The following is a 20,686-nucleotide window of genomic DNA, read 5'->3' as shown; positions in this document are numbered from 1 at the left end:
CCAAGATAATCGAAGGCGGTCGAGGTGACCCTCAATCAGGCCTCAAGTTGTGGGAGAAGGGGCGGGCCTACCAAGTGAATGTATTGTGACATTTTCCAATTAACCCGCAGGCCCACTGCATCACCATATACCGCCAGCAATCTAATGAAGCATGATAGAGTCGTCAGGGAAGACTGCAGATAGAGCAGTATATAATCAGCATTGAAGGCTACCCTTTCTTCTTGGTGCGAGGGCCAGGAGAAGCCTTGAATCTCGGCATCTATACTAATCCAGTTTGCTAGGGGTTCAATCACCAGAGAAATAAGCAAAGGGGACAGGGTCCATTCCTGCCTCGTGCCGCGCTGAATAGGACAGGGCATGGAAAGAGTCCCATTGACCAGAACCCTCTCCATAGGTAGGGTGACCAAATGTTCTGCTTTTTTAAGAACTTTCCCGCCGTCCCAACACTTTCTGGCAAAACAAAGACATCTCCCAGTTTTTGAGAGAGAGTTGAATTATTATGTACGCCCGGATTTTGAAAGAGGGTCAAACGAATGTGCACATTAGGCACAGACTCCAATATCAAATATTTGTTACACCATTTTGCTATGTTTGGATCCACCCAATATGCTGAGAATTACATGCATCATGATCAGCCAGGTGCAGTGGTGTGTGTTCTCTGTCCCTGCTACTAGGTATTGCTCAGCTAGCAGCTTTTTCATTTACACATTCAAGTCCCCACAGCTAATGATGGTATCTTAATAGAAGCATGTGAGGGCCTGCAGTTTGCCATAGGTAACACCTCCCATCCACATGCTATTAGTATCCTTGTCCATAAGGCAAGAATACCCTCCAGTAGGCCAGACTAGCAGCACACTTGCAAGCATAAAACACATACACTCACTCATTATATTTCTTGCACACTTTCATATATTTGTACTGTCACACTACTACTCACACTTCCATTTGTCAATTTGCTTTTATTGTGTTAGAAAAGCTTGCCCGATGCTTCTGCTATACCTGTCTTGCCATTTAGTGATATTTAATAGAAACATATTCTCTATACACTATTCAAAAATAACATATACCTTGTCAATGTTTGATACAGGTACGATGTGAATCAAAAGTGCAATCCCTTAAAATAGCTATACAGGTCATACATTGGGTTTCACATTTGGATCAAACAGTTACAGTATTGGAAATGAACGAATCCACTTTCTAATACGTAATAACACAGCATCCAATTGATCTTATGAAATGCTTGACTTCTTCGGCAACCATGTCAAGTTTGAAATTTGTATAGCGCACTACTCACCCAGAGGGTCTCAAGGCGCTTGAGGGAGGTGGATACTTTACTTATCGAATAGCCAAGTTTTTAGTTGTCTCCTGAAGGAGAGGTGTTCTGAGTAAGGCGGAGGAGGGTGGGGAGGGAGTTCCAGGTTTTGGCCGCTAAGTATGAGAAGGATCTTCCTCCCATGGTGGATCTATGGATGCGTGGGATTGTGGCGAGGGCTTGATTGGACGATCGTAGTTGGCGGGGGGGGTGTAAAAGGACAGGCGTGTGTTGAGGCATTCGGGTCCTAAGTTGTAGAGGGCTTTGTGGGCGTGGGTGAGGAGACGGAACGTTATTCTCTTGTTGACGGGGAGCCAGTGGAGGTTTTTTAGGTGGCCGGAAATGCGAGCTTGGCGGGGGATGTCTAGTATGAGTCTGGCTGAAGCGTTTTGAATGCGTTGGAGTTTTTTCTGTAGTTTGGCTGTGGTTCCGGCGTAAAGGGTGTTTCCATAGTCCAGTCGGCTAGTGACCAGTGCGTGCGTGACCGTCTTTCTAGTTTCGGTGGGGATCCAGCGGAAGATTTTTTTGAGCATGCGTAGGATGTTGAAGCAGGATGATGTGACGGCATTGACTTGTCTGGTCATCGAGAGGGAGGAGTCCAGAATGAAACCCAGGTTTCGTGCGTGGTCCGTGGGGATGGGTGCTGTTCCCAAGGCCGGAGGCCACCATGAGTTGTCCCAGGCGGAGGGGGATGAACCTAAGATGAATGAATGAATGAATGAAATATCATTTATAGTGCGCAGCTATGCCCAGTGGGCGTCAAGGCGCCTAAGTCAAATAACAGGCTGTTAGCAGACAGAAACAGGGCCTACTGATATGCATTAATAAAAAGCCAAGTTTTCAGTGACTTCCTAAAGAGGTCGAGGGAAGGCAGTAGTTTGATTTCCAGGGGGAGTGAATTCCACATCTGAGGTGCCAGTATGGAAAAAGCTTTGCTCCCCCATCTAGCCTTCTTAGCTCTGGGAATTACCAGTTGATTAAGCTCACTGGAACGTAGGCATCTGCTCGGAACATATCTAATGAGTAGCGACCCAAGGGCATCAGCCGAGCCTGCAATTAAGGCCTTATATGTTAGGCAGAGGAGTTTAAAAGTAATCCTTGAAGGAATGGGGAGCCAGTGGAGGTTCTTCCTCGCTAAGGTCATAGATGCCAACCAAGGCAGAGCGAGAGCAAACCGAGCTGCCGCGTTTTGTATAACCTGCAAACGCTGGAGCAGGCCCTTGTTGGCCCCGGCGTACAGTGAGTTGCAGTAATCTAGCCTTGAGCCAACAAGGGCGATCACCACCTGTTTCCGTGCCTGTGAGGACAAATAGTGAACGATCCTTTTCAGGGTCTTGATGACACCCCAACAGGTAGCCACCGTTCTGTTGACCTGAAGCTCCATGGAGAGCTTGGTGTCAAAGATGACGCCGAGGTTCCTGGCAGATTGTGTAGGTATAGGGCAGCTACCTAGAGAAGGAGGCCACCAATCACCTGACCACATGCCCTGGTCTTTGCCAAAGACCAGGACCTCTGTCTTATCCCCGTTCAACTTTAGGGAGTTGGAAATCATCCACTCTGCAACAAGTTGCATGCAGGCCCTAAAGTTCGATGCGGTTTCATTCACAGAGTGGGTCAGGGATACCATAATCTGCGTGTCGTCGGCATACGACACTACCTCCATCCCCTGAGATCTTACTAGTCTTGCAAGGGGGGCCACGTAGATGTTGAACAGGGTCGGACTCAATGCCGACCCCTGTGGCACCCCACATTGCAAGGACTTAGCAGGGGAGAGGTATTCACCTAGCATGACACGCTGCTCTCGTTGGTGTAAAAAGGAGCTCAGGAGACTAAGAGCCGGTCCTTCTACCCCTGCCTCCCTTAACCTAGATGTTAAAGTAAGGGGAGACAGGGTGTCGAATGCTGCTGAAAGATCTAGCAGCACCAGTACGGTGGTTTGACCCAAATCCACTTTTCTGCGGATGTTATCCATGACTTTCGTCAAGGCAGACTCTGTGCTATGCAGCTTTCTAAAGCCATGTTGGGACCAGTCCAAGAAGCCCGAGGTATCAAGGAAGTTTGAAAGATGGAAATTCAAATGGGTCTCCAACATCTTAGCAGGGGCCGGCAGCAGAGAGATGGGTCTAAAGTTCTTCAGTTCTCCAGGGTCTAAGGTGGTCTTTTTCAGCAGCGGCTTTACAATGGCTTTCTTCCAAAGTGACGGAAAAATGCCCTGTTCCAAGGCTCCATTCATTACTTCCAGCATCGGAGGAAGAATGATCTCTCTGCAGTTCTTAAGTTGTTTCAGAGGAACTGGATCAAGTGGGGATGAAGATTTTGTTTTGTCCAACAGACTGTTAAGATCCTCTAAAGAAAGAGCAGGGAAATGTTCAAGGGACTGAGGGGAATCTTTATTCCAAGCTTCCAGTCGTTTAATTTGAGAGAAATCCTCAGAACTAAGAGAGTTCCTCTGCGACTTTAGAGCTATGTAAATATCATCTATCTTTTTGTAAAAAAAGTCTGATATATCGTTACATAGCTTCTGGGAAGCAACTACCGGGTCAGGAACCTGAAGAGAGCACAGAGAGTCAACTATATTAAAGAGCTCTTTAGAGGATGTTAAGGCACAGGTTAAGTTGGAAAAATAGTCCTGTTTTTCCTTAATGACTCTATTTTTGTACTCTCGTAATAGGATCTTATAGCCTTCTCTATCTTTGGGATCCCAGGATTTACGCCACCCACGTTCCTTCTGTCTGCATTTTTGTCTGAGAAGCCTCAAATCGGCGGAGAACCAGGGGGCAGTTGGCTTCTGTCGAGCTGCAGATTTCAAGGAAGGAGGGGCTAGTTCGTCGGCGGCTCTGGTAATGATGAGGCCCGGCTTGCTTGAATCCTGATGATGCAGTGAGCAAGGGACTCATGTCTGAGCATACCCTTCCACTCCTATAGTGGCCAAAACGATTCAGAAAAGGGGGTGGTGATGGACAGAGCCCTGATCTTTTGACTGGGTAGGAGTGTTCTGCTTAATTCAGATACTCTGTCCATCACCACCCCCTTTATGAATCGCTTTGGCCACCACAAGTGTGGAAGGGTATGCTCAGATGTGAGTCCCTTGCTCACTGCACCATCAGGATTCAAGCAACCCGGGCCGAAGACGGCTGTAATGCCAGAAACCGGTCCCCGGAAGCTTGTTCCCTTTCCAGTAAAGAATTGGCTTGGTAGTTTGGTCTGCCCTGTTCCCATGATGCACTGGGCCAGGGTCAGACTAATTTGCATATAGCCAGGTTCTGAGCTGGGATGGGGCAGTGAGCTAAAAAACGGTGATGGATCAAGCCCTGATCTTTTGACTGGGTAGGAGTGTTCTGCTTAATTCAGATACTCTGTCCATCACCACCCCCTTTATGAGAAGATGTGGTGGGGGCATGGGTCGGTTGGCGATCCTGAGTGGATGGAGTTCATCAAGCGGATGGTGTCTTCAGTGGTGATTGGGTTCCAGGCGTGGAGGTTGTTGGGAGGGGGTTTTATTTCGGGGGGGGGGGGGGGGTGTTGACTGGTTTTCAAAGCTGTTATGTATGTCAGCGATTTTGTTGTGAAAGAATGAGGCTAGAGAGTCGCAGAGGTCTTGAGAGGGGGTGATGTCGTTGGTGCCGGCGGTGGGGTTGGTAAACTCTTTGACGATGTTGAAAAGTTCCTTGCTGTTGTGGGCGTTGTTGTCGAGTCGATCCTTGAATGCTGATTTCTTTGTGGATCGGATCAGTTGGTGGTGTTTGCGGGTAGCGTTCTTAAAGGTGGACAGGTTGTCAGTGGTTGGGTTTTTTCGCCAGGCTTTCTCTAGGGTGCGACAGGTCTTCTTGGATTTCTTAAGGTCTTCGTTGAACCATGGGGCTTTTTTGCTACCTTGCTTGATATGAGTGTTTTTCAAGGGTGCTAATTCGTCAACGCTGAGGTTGATCCATTGTGTGAGGTCGGCGGTTGCTTTGTTTGGGTCCATTGATTTGTCAGGAGGGTTTTGGTGAAGCGATGTGAAGAGCTGGTCGGTGGTAATTTTGTTCCAGTTTCTGCGGGGTAATGGTTGTGGGTTGTGGTCTTTTTGTAGTTGAAGTGAACGCAGCTGTGGTCCGTCCAGTGGAGAGTTGTGGTGTGATTGAAGAAGATATGTTTGCTAGAGGTGAAGATTGGGTCGAGCGTGTGCCCGGCCAAGTGGGTGGGGGTGTCAACAAGTTGTTCGAGTCCGAGGTTGGCGAGGTTGTCCAGTAGGGTGGTGGTGTGGCTGTCGTTGTTCTTTTCCAGGTGGAAGTTGAGGTCTCCCAGTAGAATGTAGTCTTCGGAGGGGAGGGCGTGAGGGCTGATGAAGTCAGTGATGTCTTCGCTGAATTGTGTGCGAGCTCCTGGTGGTCTGTAGATGAGGGTGCCTCTGAGTGTGGTCTAGGGGTCGATGTGGATCTGGAAGTGAAGGTGTTCGGCGGCTGTGAGGGTGTCATCAGAGTTGGTTGTGATGCGGATGGTGTTTTTATGGACGATGGCGATGCCTCCTCCTGTTTGGTTGATGCGGTCCTTTCGGATGATCTTGTAGCCGTCCGGGATGGCTATGGCGATGTCGGGAGCTGATGAAGCGTTCAACCAGGTTTCTGTAAGGAAGGCGACGTCCGGCGATGTGGTGTCGAGTAGGTTCCAAAGGTCAATGGCGTGGCTGTGGACCGAGCGGGTGTTGAGCAGGATGCTCTTCAGATGGTTAGTGTCGGATCTTTGTTTGGAGTTTGCGGATTTGGTGTGGGTCTTGATGCAGTCGAATTTGCAGGATTGGCAGGTGAAGGGTCCATGGGTGTGTCCTGGTGCGGCTTGGTGGCAGTTTGGTGGGCGGCCGGGGTTGAGGGCGGAGAGGGTAGCGGCGTCGTACGTGATGCGGTGGGGGGGGGTATTGCGGGGGCCAGGGGGTCTGGCACTGGGCGCGGTCCAGGCGCGGACGGGCGTAGACGGGCTTACCTTTGGCGCGCCTTCGGCACGCATGGGGCGCATCCGCTGCGCATTCACGCTGCGCGCAAAAGCATCTGTCATATGTGGGTGGTGGAGGGGGGCGGAGCGAGGGAGGAGCAGCTGGGAGGCGGGGGCGGGCTGGAGATGCTGGTTACAAGGCACAACAAACAAAATGGCGGTGAAAGCAAAACAGAGACTGGGCGAGATTGGGGCACAGAGAAGAAAGACGCTATGGGCAGTGGCACCGGCACAAACAGGTAACGATTTTTAAATTACACGCAAAACAACCTGAGCGCTTCGATTGTCAGCGTTCCCAGCTTTAAATGCAAACAGAGAAACAATGAGATAATGTGCTAAACTCAAATGCGGCAAAAGTCAGCAATAGCAGGCAAACAATGCAATAGAGCGCTACAATGCAATAGAGCGCTACGATACCCAGACATCAAGACCAAGATTATTGCAGGCAAGCAGTGCGAGGCGCAGTGACAATCAGGCAGGGAGCGTGGGGAGCGACCGCTTCTCACGAAGTAAGAGAGGTCACGGATGGATTTATCCAGTAACACTGCATTTTGGAATAGTCAGCCCCAACTTACAATGTAAAAACAAAAAATATACTTGTCCCAGAATGAAGCATTGCGGTGATTGGAAAGCAAGGACTGGATGAAGGAGTCACACAATCTAATATCCAGCACCATACCTCAAAATCTCGTTCCTAGTCTCCCAACTCGCACCATCCCACATCTTCAGTCCACTCTTCCCTCTTGCACCAGCCCTGTTGCAGATGGAATTAAGTATGCATCTAGCACTATGGAAAGAGCAGGTATTCAGTGGGTGCCTTTGTAGAAATATGTGCATATTTATGAGAGTTGTGGAATTTTTATATGTGCAGTGCAGCGTAAGAGGTGTGCTCATGTAAGTGGTGGATGACAGTGAACGGTGCAAGTGTAGGGTGAAAAATCTGCCGATTTTAGTGTAGGGTGAACTGCATGAACGCATTGTGAGAAGAAGGCCCATGTGGCTGTCGGTGAGAGGAGTGCATACAGTGAGAGGAGTGAGTGCAGGGTGGTGCGAGCTGTGTAAATGCAGGGTGAGTCGTGTGCCTGTGTGAGTGCAGGATGAGAGGCTAGAGTGACTAGTGAGTGCATGGAGTTTGTGCAGGGTAAGTAGTATGTCCCTGTGACTTACAGCAGACAATTGTGCCTTTCTACTGGCACCACCGGTAATTTGTTGACCTGGCCGGTAGAAAAAAAGCAAAATCACAAAGCCAATATTTTTTGTCTTTATAGGTACATGCTTCAAACAGCAAATATAAATAGAAAGCACTTTTAAATGTGTTCTAGGGCTGCATTCAAGGACCATGAATAATAATTAAAGGAAGCAAAGACAGAAAAGTCACGTTAAAAAGGAGTACATACTGTCACCCCCCTTGGAGCGCTTGCGTAGAGATGTGGCGCACTGGGAATCACTACCCCTGACGCTGCTGGGGAAAGCAGCTTTATTTAAAATGATGGCCCAGCCCCGTTTTTTATATGCGCTGCGAAATACGCCAGTTCCGGTACCTTTGAGATACTTTAAGCAAATAGCAGCATTGGTGTCCACGCTCCTCTAGGGTAGCAGACCGGCACGCATTGCACAGGCAAAGTTGCACCGCAGCTGGCACGACGGTGGCATAGCACTTCCCAATATACACCTATATTATTGGGCGGCACACCTCAAAGTCATAAACCAGTGGATACACGCCCCTCAGACAGACCCTGCATACAAGGCGGATAGGGCGCAGCTAGGAACAGACAATATGCTGGCGGCCCTGTATAACAAGAGAAGGGCGCAGAAACTAGAGGGCCTGACAAAGCACACAGTCATGCTGTGGTACGCAGCGCAAGCGCATTTGGGATGGAGGGAGACCATCACCAAACTCACTCCTCTTTGGGACGCAAAGCAGCTAGGATCACTCAGGAACAGCCGGGGGTTTGAGCACTGGGACAGTATAGGTATATCCACAGTGGGCAACCTATGGGACAAGGGGACGGTCATCCCTTTTGATCAGCTTAGGCGTCAATACGAACTTGCACCTACCAAAACATTCCGTTACATACAAATTCGACACGCAATCCTGGCAGTACTACCACAGGACAAAGACATACCTGAGGCGTCTCCCCTAGAAGATAGATTACTTACAGATTTCATGCCCAAACGTGCCACATCATTCACATAACGCAAATTGATTAATAACCTATCGGACCCCACGGCAACCTTAAAAGATAAGTGGACAGCAGACATATGTCACCATGGATGAGACAGAATGGCAGGAGGCACTCGCCTCGCCCAGGGAGGTGGGAATTCCGGACAGACTCAGACTAGTTCAACTTAAAATCTTACATCGCTCCTATCTCACCAGAAGTACGCTCCACAAAATAGGTAGGGCACAACATCCATACTGCCTTTGGGGATGCGGGGACGAGGGCTCCTTTTTCCATACAATCTGGGATTGCCCACTGATAACTGACTATTGGCGCAAGGTTCTCCGAACGATATCCCAGACTCTGAGTGTCTCGTTACTGCCTGAACCACGCAGATGCCTCATAAATGTATGGGAACCTAACGACTTATCACGACAAGGACAAACATGGGCGACGCTAGGCCTCATGATAGCCAAACGGAACGTGGCGCAGAAATGGGGAGCCATTGAACTGCCCTCGGTGGAGGCTTGGTGTAGGAACATGGATGTCACTATGGTTACTGAGAGGGCTGTATATATATAAATCGGAAATGCCCCCGAAAGTGGACCAAAATATGGACTGCATGGAATACCTACAGAGGGGACATCTGCGACCCCATTCCTGACTCTGACGATGATAGCTCAGATGATGATTCCGGGGATGATTGAAAAGGCGGGGTGGGTGGAGTGTTTTTTAGATCACATTTTGATTGCCGGGGGAGGGAAAGGGGAAGATAAGAATTTAAGTTTAGAATGCTTTATATTTAATGTGACCTTGAAAGCTATACATGCGGCTTGTCTTACCGATGATTGTTGTATAACCAATAAAAACATTTTTTTTTTTTTTAAAAGGAGTATATACCAGTCCTATGTAATAACTCACTCAGGCGTTTGCAGACTTTTTAAACAATGGGCAGTATTTATCTCTTGGAAAGGTGACAAATCTACCAGAGATATGCGTTTTCACGAAATGCATTCTCCCACTGTGGCAGTAAAAGTAAATTGCAAATGGAAAGAATAGGCAGAGTAGGGATCCAGGGGGTACAGCAGCCAGTAAAAATTAAATAACAAAGCCTCATTAACCAGTTCACAAAGGCATGTAAACGGTATTTTAAAAACCTGTGAAATACTCAGGTGAGACTAAGATTAGACACCAGATACTGCCCAGCTGAGCTCACAGCAGCTCAAAAACTATGTGTGTGTCATGGAAGCTGAAGCAGCCCGGTCTGAATGTACCGTAGGGTTGAAGGGGGCTAAAACCCTTTTAGTCCTAAGAGCGTTAAGTGCCAGCTGAAAGCTCATACCTCTTTTAAAGGGGAGGAAATATGGCGCCCTCTAAAGATCAATGATAGTTCACAATCCGAGGTTCATTTAAAGAACTTAAGCAGTAGTCCTTACTATACAGATGATTGGGATTGAGGGAGAGAGGTTGGGTTGATGCTAGGAAACAAGGGAATAACTGTTCAATCGCATAACACCCACACTAAAATATGGATATGTGATTCCTTGATTACCACTGCTCAGCCTGCAGCTATACTCTGTCTTGATGTGTTGTTCATATTTTCCAAAATGCATCTCTAATCATGTTTTCCCACATGGCACAACTACCTATTATAGAAAAAAAATGCACTGGTTTGATGTGAACCAACACATGATTCAAATGCTTTGGTATACATAAAATTCCTTAACAAACAGTGCCAATACCAAAAGACTTCTCTTTATTTATTTATTTTTTTAAAAAGGAAAAGCTTTGGTCAAAAGGAGTATGAAGATGTTATGTATGCCTAGTTTAGTAAGGTTGTCAATTTGAGGCGGCTTCTATAACAAATTGGTAGTTTCAAGAGCAAGGGTAGGAGTTTTAACTCTAGGGTTGGAACTGATTGTTATCCACTGAAGCATGAATACGGCACACTGGGACGAAATGCAAGAAACTAATGTCACTTCGCAGAAGGGCCGTTATATTTTCTAAAGAACAGAACCATACTATTCAACAAAACTGTCATACTTAGAATGGTGAAGATATGTGACAACAAAGCACTAGCTGTTATACCGGAATTGGGAAAGCAGGGGGGTATGTCTTAGCAAGGCTTTCGTATTTTATAGTATTATATTATAAGCACTTGTCAGCAAGGCTGCTATGTATTCAATGGGGCAGTACCTGCGCTTCACTGCAGTCCTGCTACACCTTCTGTGGGACAGTTCAAGCTATTCTGAGCCGGTATCTCATCTTTAAATGGGTCAGTTTCAGAACATCGAAGATTTGACAGAATTTTGGTGGATTCATACAATACACTTCCGTTTTGCGATAATTTAAATGTGATGCCACATTTCAAAAGCAATGCTACACATGTGAGGGGCTAAATCAGTACTTCTCATAATGGCCAATCATACTTTTGAAGTGCCATAGATTCTCCGCGAAAATAGTATTATTCTCAATGGAACAGTTTCTGAATTTCGCTGCCGAAATGTTATTCTTTCGATTCTGCAGTGTCAGAAAAAAAATGTAAATGATTTCTATATCTAGTAGTAACAAAGCAAGACACATGACGTCATTACCAGTACTGATCAATAAATTTCACCTTATGTGTTATAACTATGCAGATGACATGCAAATACTCCTTCAACTGGAATGCCCCAAAGACATTAGAAAATCACCAATTTTCAGCTGTCTCAGAGCCGTGGATCAGTGGATGACCTGGAGCCATCTCAAATTGAATGCTTCAAAAACTGAAATACTCACATGTGGCGATTGGAAACATTACAACTCGCTTGCCGCATGCCCTGATGAACTGGGATCACTGCCTAAAGTATCGAAGGAAGTAAGAAACCTCGGATTGACCATGGACTCCAAGCTGTCGATGAATGTCCAAGTAGATAGACTAGCAAGATCAAGCTTTGCTACTATAAAAAGGCTGCAACGATTTTTCCCTCATTTCGGATTTCCACACAAGGTCCAAGCTACCATCTTCCTTGTTCTGTCCAAACTCGATTACGCCAATAGCCTCTGCCACGGATCACCTTTAACGACCATGAAAAGACTACAACGGATTCTGAACGCGGCTTCCAGACTACTCTTGCATATCAAACCGCGAGACCACATCTCCCCTGCCTTGAAAGCCCTGCATTTGTTACCGGTTGCCAGAAGATCCACGTTCAAGCTGCTTTGTATCACCCACAAAGCAATACATGGAATGGGACCACTCTTCATCAGGAATAAAATCACCAAACACATTCAACAAAGGAACCTCTGCTCTAAAGGAGCATCTCGCCTCAAATTCCCAACATACAAGATAAAAAACATGAGTGGCACATCCTTCTCTGTTCAGGCAGCCAAACTATGGAACTCTTTACCCCCCAACATAAGGTCCACCGACAACCACCTTATCTTCAGAAAACTACTCAAGATTTGGCTCTTCCCCACATAAGCACCATACGCAAACAGAAATTTACAGCTTATCCCTCTGTATACAATCATTTTTTTCACTATAGATATGTACCTATCTTTGTGTATTACTTTGTATAAACATGTAAAATAATTATGTTGTTGAGAGAAAAAAGTAATAATAATAATAATAATAATAAATAACAAGCATTTGCAATGCATAAGGTCTCGCATTAGGAAAGTTTGAGCTATTGGTATTGTAAATGACACATTTTTTACATATGTGTTGGTTTTGAAAATAGCAAAAATAATAGCTTTGTCATTTACAATGCCAATAGTTATAACTTGTGACACCTATAGCATTTGTAATGCAATATGTGTTGTATTCACGTGACTTAGATGTATTGATATTACAAATAACAATGGCTTTGAATTTTTTAAATAATTAATACTTAAATAAAAGTTATTGTAATTTATAAATAGCTTTAACTTTTGTAAATAACTTTTGTGAAGAATATGTTCAGTGTATTTTATTGTGACGAAAATCCAAGAACAGAAGTGAAATACTAACCTCTTTTTGTGACATTTGTAATAAAGCTTGAAACATTGAGAGATCATATTTGACCCAGTTGTTGTTAAATGGTTGCACAGATTGATGCGGTGGTGGCGCTGAGTGATGTTGTGGTGGCGACTAGTGATGCTGTGGCATTCAATGATCCTGTGGTAGCGCATAGTGATGTTGATGTGCCCCTTAGTGATGCTGTGGTGATGCGATAGATAGAGTGAGTGGGATAGATAGATAGAGTGAGGGCGATAGATAGAGGGCGATAGAGAGATTGAGTGAGCGAGAGATAGATAGATAGATAGATAGATAGATAGATAGATAGATAGATAGGAGTGAGGGCGATAGATAGCTAGACAGATAGATAGAGTGATGGCGATCAGTATCTAAATAAATAGATAGAATGAGGGCGATAGATCGATAGAAAGATAGAGTGAGGGCGATAGATAAATAGAGTGAGGGCGATAGATAGATAGAGTGAGGGCGATAGATAGATAGAGTGAGGGCGATAGATAGATAGAGTGAGGGCGATAGAGTGAGGGCGATAGATAGAGTGAGGGCGATTAGATAGATAGAGTGAGGGCGATAGATAGATAGAGTGAGGGCGATAGATAGATAGAGTGAGGGCGATAGATAGATAGAGTGAGGGCGATAGATAGATAGAGTGAGGGCGATAGATAGAGTGGGGGCGATAGATAGAGTGAGGGCGATAGATAGAGTGAGGGCGATAGATAGAGTGAGGGCGATAGATAGAGTGAGGGCGATAGATAGAGTGAGGGCGATAGATAGAGTGAGGGCGATTAGATAGAGTGAGGCCGATAGATAGATAGAGTGAGGGCGATTAGATAGATAGAGTGAGGGCGATTAGATAGATAGAGTGAGGGCGATAGATCAATAGACAGATAGAGTGAGGGCGATAGACAGAGTGAGGGCGATAGATAGATAGATAGTTGTGTGTGTGGTTGTGGTTGTGTGTGTGGTTGTGGTTATGTGTGCGTGGTTGTGTGTGTGTGGTTGTGTGTGTTATGCTTTGTTTTTCTATGTTTTGTTGTGTTTGGTATGCTATGTTTTGCTAGGCTATGATAGGTTTTGTTTTGTTATGCTATGCTATGTTTTGTTATGCTATGTAATGTTTTGTTTTGCTATTCTATGCTTTGTTTTGTTATGCTATGCTATGTTTTTTTGCTATCCTATGCTTTGTTTTGTTATGCTATGCAATGCTTTGTTGTGTTTGTTATGCTATGCTTTGTTATGCTATGCTATGCTGTGTTGTGTTGTGTTGTGTTTTGTTATGCTATGTTTTGTTATGCTATGCTTTGTTATGCTATGTTTTGTTGTGTTTGATATGCTATGTTTTGCTATGCTATTATATGTTTTGCTATGCCATGTTTTGTTATGCCATGTTTTGTTATGCCATGTTTTGTTATGCCATGTTTTGTTATGCCATGTTTTGTTATGCCATGTTTTGTTATGCCATGTTTTGTTATGCCATGTTTTGTTATGCCATGTTTTGTTAGGCTATCCTATGCTTTGTTTTGTTATCCTATGCTATGTTGTGTTTTATTATGCTATGCTATGTTGTGTTTTGTTATGTTATGCTATGCTATGTTGTGTTTTGTTATGCTATGCTGTGTTTTGTTATGCTATGCTATTTTTTGTTATGCTATGTTTTGTTGTGCTTTATTACGCTATGCTTGGTTATGCTGTGCTTGGTTATGCTGTGCTTGGTTATGCTGTGCTTGGTTGTGCTGTGCTTGGTTGTGCTGTGCTTGGTTGTGCTGTGCTTGGTTGTGCTGTGCTTGGTTGTGCTGTGCTTGGTTGTGCTGTGCTTGGTTGTGCTGTGCTTGGTTGTGCTGTGCTTGGTTGTGCCGTGCTTGGTTTTGCCGTGCTGTGTTTTGCTGTGCTGTGTTTTGCTGTGCTGTGTTTTGCTGTGCTGTGTTTTGCTGTGCTGTGTTTTGCTGTGCTGTGTTTTGCTGTGCTGTGTTTTGCTGTGCTGTGTTTTGCTGTGCTGTGCTTTGCTGTGCTGTGTTTTGCTGTGCTGTGTTGCTGTGCTGTGCTTTGCTGTGCTGTGTTTTGCTGTGCTGTGTTTTGCTGTGCTGTGTTTTGCTGTGCTGTGCTGTGTTTTGCTGTGCTGTGCTGTGTTTTGCTGTGCTGTGTTTTGCTGTGCTTTGCTGTGCTGTGCTGTGTTTTGCTGTGCTGTGTTTTGCTGTGCTGTGCTGTGCTTTGCTGTGTTTTGCTGTGTTGTGTTGTGTTGTGCTTTGTTATGCTATGTAATGTTTTGTTTTGCTATTCTATGCTTTGTTTTGTTATGCTATGCTATGTTTTTTTGCTATCCTATGCTTTGTTATGCTACGCAATGCTTTGTTGTGTTTGTTATGCTATGCTTTGTTATGCTATGCTATGCTATGCTGTGTTGTGTTTTGTTTTGCTATGCTATGCTTTGTTTTGCTATGCTATGTTTTGTTATGCTATGTTTTGTTATGCTATGTTTTGTTATGCTATGCTTTGTTATGCTATGCTATGTTTTGCTATGCTATGTTTTGTTGTGTTTGATATGCTATGTTTTGCTATGCTATTATATGTTTTGCTCTGCTATGTTTTGTTATGCCATGTTTTGTTATGCCATGTTTTGTTATGCCATGTTTTGTTATGCCATGTTTTGTTATGCCATGTTTTGTTATGCCATGTTTTGTTATGCCATGTTTTGTTATGCCATGTTTTGTTATGCCATGTTTTGTTATGCCATGTTTTGTTATGCCATGTTTTGTTATGCCATGTTTTGTTAGGCCATGTTTTGTTAGGCCATGTTTTGTTAGGCTATGTTTTGTTTTGCTATCCTATGTTGTGTTTTGTTATGCTATGCTCTGCTCTGTTTAGTTTTGCTAACCTATGCTATGTTGTATTTTGTTATGCTATGCTATGTTGTGTTTTGTTATGCTATGCTATGTTTTGTTATGCTATGTTTTGTTATGCTATGCTATGTTATGCTTTGTTATGCTATGCTATGTTTTGCTATGCTATGCTTTGTTTTGCTATGCTATGTTTTGTTGTGTTTGATATGCTATTATATGTTTTGCTATGCTATGTTTTGCTATGCTATGTTTTGTTATGCCATGTTTTGTTATGCCATGTTTTGTTATGCCATGTTTTGTTATGCCATGTTTTGTTATGCCATGTTTTGTTATGCCATGCTTTGTTATGCCATGCTTTGTTATGCCATGCTTTGTTATGCCATGCTTTGTTAGGCTATGTTTTGTTTTGCTATCCTATGCTTTGTTTTGTTATCCTATGCCATGTTGTGTTTTGTTATGCTATGCTATGTTGTGTTTTGTTATGCTATGCTATGTTGTGTTTTGTTATGCTATGCTGTGTTTTGTTATGCTATGCTATGTTTTGTTGTGTTTTGTTATGCTATGTTTTGTTGTGCTTTATTACGCTATGCTTGGTTATGCTGTGCTTGGTTATGCTGTGCTTGGTTGTGCTGTGCTTGGTTGTGCTGTGCTTGGTTGTGCTGTGCTTGGTTGTGCTGTGCTTGGTTGTGCTGTGCTTGGTTGTGCTGTGCTTGGTTGTGCTGTGCTTGGTTGTGCTGTGCTGTGCTGTGTTTTGCTGTGCTGTGCTGTGTTTTGCTGTGCTGTGCTTTGCTGTGCTGTGTTTTGCTGTGCTGTGCTTTGCTGTGCTGTGTTTTGCTGTGCGGTGCTTTGCTGTGCGGTGCTTTGCTGTGCTGTGTTTTGCTGTGCTGTGTTTTGTTTTGCTGTGCTGTGTTTTGCTGTGCTGTGTTTTGCTGTGCTGTGCTGTGCTGTGCTGTGCTGTGCTTTGCTGTGTTTTGCTGTGCTGTGTTTTGCTGTGCTGTGTTTTGCTGTGCTGTGTTTTGCTGTGCTGTGTTTTGCTGTGCTGTGCTGTGTTTTGCTATGCTGTGCTTTGCTGTGCTGTGCTTTGCTGTGTTTTGCTGTGCTGTGTTTTGCTGTGCTGTGCTGTGTTGTGTTTTGCTGTGTTGTGTTGTGCTGTGCTGTGCTGCTGTGCTGTGTTTTGCTGTGCTTTGCTGTGTTTTGCTGTGCTGTGCTGTCCTGTGCTGTGTTTTGCTGTGCTGTGCTGTGTTTTGCTGTGTTGTGTTGTGTTGTGCTGTTTTGCTGTGCTGTGTTTTGCTGTGCTGTGCTGTGCTGTGTTTTGATGTGCTGTGCTGTGTTTTGCTGTGCTGTGTAGTGTTTTGCTGTGCTGTGCTGTGTTTTGTTTTGCTGTGCTGTAATGTGTTTTGCTGTGCTGTGTTGTGTTTTGCTGTGCTGTGTTGTGTTTTGCTGTGCTGTGTTGTGTTTTGCTGTGCTGTGCTGTGTTGTGTTTTGCTGTGCTGTGCTGTGTTGTGTTGTGTTTTGCTGTGCTGGTAAGGGTATGTGAGGGTGTGTGAAGGTGAGGGGGTGAGGAGGTGTGTGAGGGGTGAGGGGGTGAGGGCGGGAGGGTTGTGTTGTGTTTTGCTGTGCTGTGTTGTGTTGTGTTGTGCTGTGCTGTGCTGTGCTGTGTTTTGCTGTGCTGTGCTGTGTTTTGCTGTGCTGTGTTGTGTTTTGCTGTGCTGTGTTGTGCTGTGCTGTGCTGTGTTGTGCTGTGCTGTGTTGTGTTTTGCTGTGCTGTGTTGTGCTGTGCTGTGTTGTGCTGTGCTGTGCTGTGCTGGTAAGGGTATGTGAGGGTGTGTGAAGGTGAGGGTGTGAGGGTGAGGAGGTGTGTGAGGGGTGAGGGGGTGAGGGTGAGTGTCTCCAATGAATGTCACTGCTTCGCCTTCTTTGAAAATGTTCAGTGCTGCAAATAGAGCATGCCTGCCCAAATTATCACAGCATGAGGCCCCAAAGTGATAATTATCACAGCATGCAGAGAGCTGCCCCACGCTGCTGGAGCACTCAACTGCACATTAATTATAGTTGAGTGCTCCAGCAGCCTGGGGGCCTGTTGACATGCTGTGATAAGTGGGTCTCATGCTGTGATAATTGTTGCAGCGCCTGAGGAAGTGGAGACTCCTGCTGGGATAATTGGTCTTGTGGCGCCTCAGGAAGTAGAGTTTCATGCTGGGATAATTGGTCTGGCGGGCTTGCAGCCGCCTGACGTCCAAGCCTGACGTCCAACAAACGTGCACAAGCTGCTCAACCTTGAAGAGCGTTCACAGACCTGGGTCGGCTCGTGCCCAGATCTGTGTCGGGCTCGTTCACAGCTGCTACTCCCTTGACAGGGAGCAAGGCGGCTATAGAACTCGCTGGCAGGAGCGCTTCGCGCTCCAACGCCAGGCGAGCCCTAAAAATCATATTTGGTCTACATGTACATACTTCCATTGTGCATCTATGTACCTTCCATGTACTTGGATCTGTGTGTCTGTTACTTTTCTCCTGAAAAAGCATATCCAATGCACTACCCTATTTCTCATCCTGTGCCTCAATCAATATCTTTAATCTACATATACTTACCTCCTTTATGTATCTATATACTTTCAATGTAATTATGGATCTATATATTTATCACTTTCTTCCAATTTAGCATTTCCAATGCACTACCCTATTTCTCAGCCTATACTTTGCTGAATATATCTTCTAGCCCAACCTTCTGACTCATCTCAAACTTCTTCTACTACTCCTTCCAATGCACTACCCTATCTCTCATCCTATACATCTATCAATATATCCTCTACATCCACTCTCTCATTTATCCCAAAACCCATACCACTACCATGATTTCCAAAATAACCCTTTCTAGACTCTCTCCTACTCTACCCTCCTTGCATCATCTGACACCCCTTTTACTATACCAATCCCCTAAAACAAACCTTTCTAAACTCTTCCCTCTGAGTCCTCCCCTCCAAAACTCCTTTTTACTCATCCAAAAGCCTCCTCCTACTGCTAAGATAAAAAAATAAAAATAAAAATAAAACCTTCACTCATTTATTCCTTCACTATCCTTTTAAATTGAAATTAACAGACTAACATGTTCACTTCTCAAATTCCATATTAAACTATACTAATATATTACCCAATTAAATGTATAACCTATCCACTACTCAAATTACTTCATATTTTTACTATACTAATTTTCAACAGTAATCCTTTATGGGTTCCGGAGTGGCGTGCTACTCGCCAGAAAAGCGCTTCATCACCCATCGGGGGTAACAAGTGCTATATGAATGCAAATCTTTCTTCCCCTGTATCCCGCCGCTATCCTTCTCACTCCAAGTAACTGACTAATATCCACCACTGAAATTACTTCATATTTCACCATATTAATTCACCAATAATCCTTTGTTGGCTTCCTGATTAGGGTGCGTCAACAAGCGCTATATGAATACAAACCTTTGTCCTCCTCTATCCTTCTAGTGTTAGTTCATATTTTTATTTAATAGCTCAACTACACCTACCAAAATACATGGAATATAAACGATCAGATGTGCTCCTTTAACCGGCATGAGGGGTCTTGTAACTCTTTAGCATTTACAATCCACAGTTACAACATCTCAGATGCCACTAGGTCGCCAGGCCTTTCGTTTCTCAGCATTGCCAAACGTGTAGATTTCATTGCAGGAGACAATATAATTAAGCTCCGAGTTTATTGTATTTATTTGTTGACATTTCCATTTATCGATATTTAATTTCTGCGTATTTAGTTAATCTGTGCTTCATGAAAACACGATAAAGCTGCAACTAGTATATTACTACATATATTTAACCCATAAAAGTCTAAGTATGCTCTTACTTGAATGCCCAAGGGGTTTGGATTCTAAATGGGTACCAATACTTGAATCATAAATACATTCATATAATAAAAACCCGAGCACTGTCGCGTGAACAGCAAGAGTTTTCTTTGGGCGAACGGAAACTCATGAGTTCGTGTGGGGTTTATGTACCTCTAAAAGGTACAAACTTAGCTTCCTATAAAAGAGATGTCTTAACTCCTTCAGCCTGCTTTAGCAAGGAGTCAGTCAACATGTGCAAAGGAAACCCCGACACTCAAAATCCAAGACTACTGATTAAAATAACAGGGTCGACTGAAATCGTCAACACGATATTGGGGCGGCGGTCATATGGCAGCCTTACGTGTGTAACTGGGCCATAGCTCTGGATAAATGCACTGGAGGGAGTGCTGTCTGAGGGTGGTGGTGTGTATGTGGATGCAACATGTGTTCCTGGTCTGGGACGAGCATGGCAGGGAGCCTTCCTCGCCGCGCCGATAACCTCCACTTCCAAGGAGCCCGCACTCTCTAGATGGGCCATCTCTTCCAACCCCTGACATATTGTGTCATGATCACATGTGGTTGGGCAGAAGAGCTAACCATGCGCCCCGACCCCTCCCAAGCCCCACTCACTTCTTGACGTCTGAGCTGAAAAGTCCAAGGGCCCCCGATGTACTGCTGCCACCAGCTTCCTGGCCCACCTCGGTCGCATCCCCGCCGCCTCCCGGCACCTGTTCGCTGTAAGCGGTCAGACTGTTGCTCGACATTTCGAAAAACTCTACGCGGAACTAAAGTAGATGAAGAACCGTCAGAGTGAACTTTCTGTCCTAACCCGGCAGCGCACCTCCACCCGCGGCCGGAAGAGGGAGCACGAGACCTGCAGTCACATGACCGGTGACACGACGACGTGAAAGATGCACGTGACCAGAACCCGTCACGTGACTTTCAGGGCCTCAGAGTGTCGGGTGCATAGTTAAACGTATTTATTTTTTATTCATTTATTTAATGCTTTTTTATATAGCGCGGACTTTACCCGAAGGTGTCAGAGCGCTTCACAATAGGAACAGTACTGATACATGAGGAGAAGATTACAAGTGAACACATTACAAAAGCAAACGTTAAGTTACATGAGGCAAAAGTGACAATTGTGAGCAAACAAAATACAAGAGGTAGCAAAAGGTACATTACAGGAGGGGGAAAAGTGACGTGTGCAGGTTACAAAAGCATATAAGTACAAGTTGAGGTATAGTACTGCAATAAATGGCAGACACTCAACATAGCTGCCAAGGTTTCAGATTGCTATGTGTAACATTTTCATAATTTCATTGTAATTATGAGTGACATTTCAATGACTATGAGTGACACTTTCTCGTGGGCAAAAGGAAGATGAGCGGGAAACATAAATATCAGAAATTGCACCCATTTCAGCAACTGTAAACTCTAAGGATATCTTAAAACTGCTGTAAAGCACCAGAAATGGAAGGGCAGCAGTTACCTGGCTTGCTGAGTCTACAACAAGCCCACCAGACAGCACGGCATTGGGCAAGCCTCAGGAGAGTGAGGCTGAT

General features: G+C 44.9%; 1 protein-coding gene across 1 annotated transcript in view; it reads right to left on the bottom strand.

Annotated features, from left to right (window-relative positions):
• AP3B1 (adaptor related protein complex 3 subunit beta 1) overlaps nucleotides 1-20,017 on the bottom strand; it is a 1,831,130-nt gene extending 1,811,113 nt beyond the window's left edge. The window contains exon 1 of the mRNA XM_078675217.1: nucleotides 19,752-20,017. Coding sequence (XP_078531343.1) covers nucleotides 19,752-19,885 — 134 coding nt within the window. The 5' untranslated portion in view covers nucleotides 19,886-20,017. The remainder of the gene's footprint in view (nucleotides 1-19,751) is intronic.
• Nucleotides 20,018-20,686: the final 669 nt, after the last annotated feature.

The sequence above is a fragment of the Lissotriton helveticus genome, chromosome 2_1 (genome assembly GCF_964261635.1).
Source record: "Lissotriton helveticus chromosome 2_1, aLisHel1.1, whole genome shotgun sequence".
Lineage (NCBI taxonomy): Eukaryota > Metazoa > Chordata > Amphibia > Caudata > Salamandridae > Lissotriton > Lissotriton helveticus.
The sequence above is the reverse complement of the archived record's forward strand: the minus strand, read 5'-3'. Positions and strand labels throughout refer to the sequence as shown.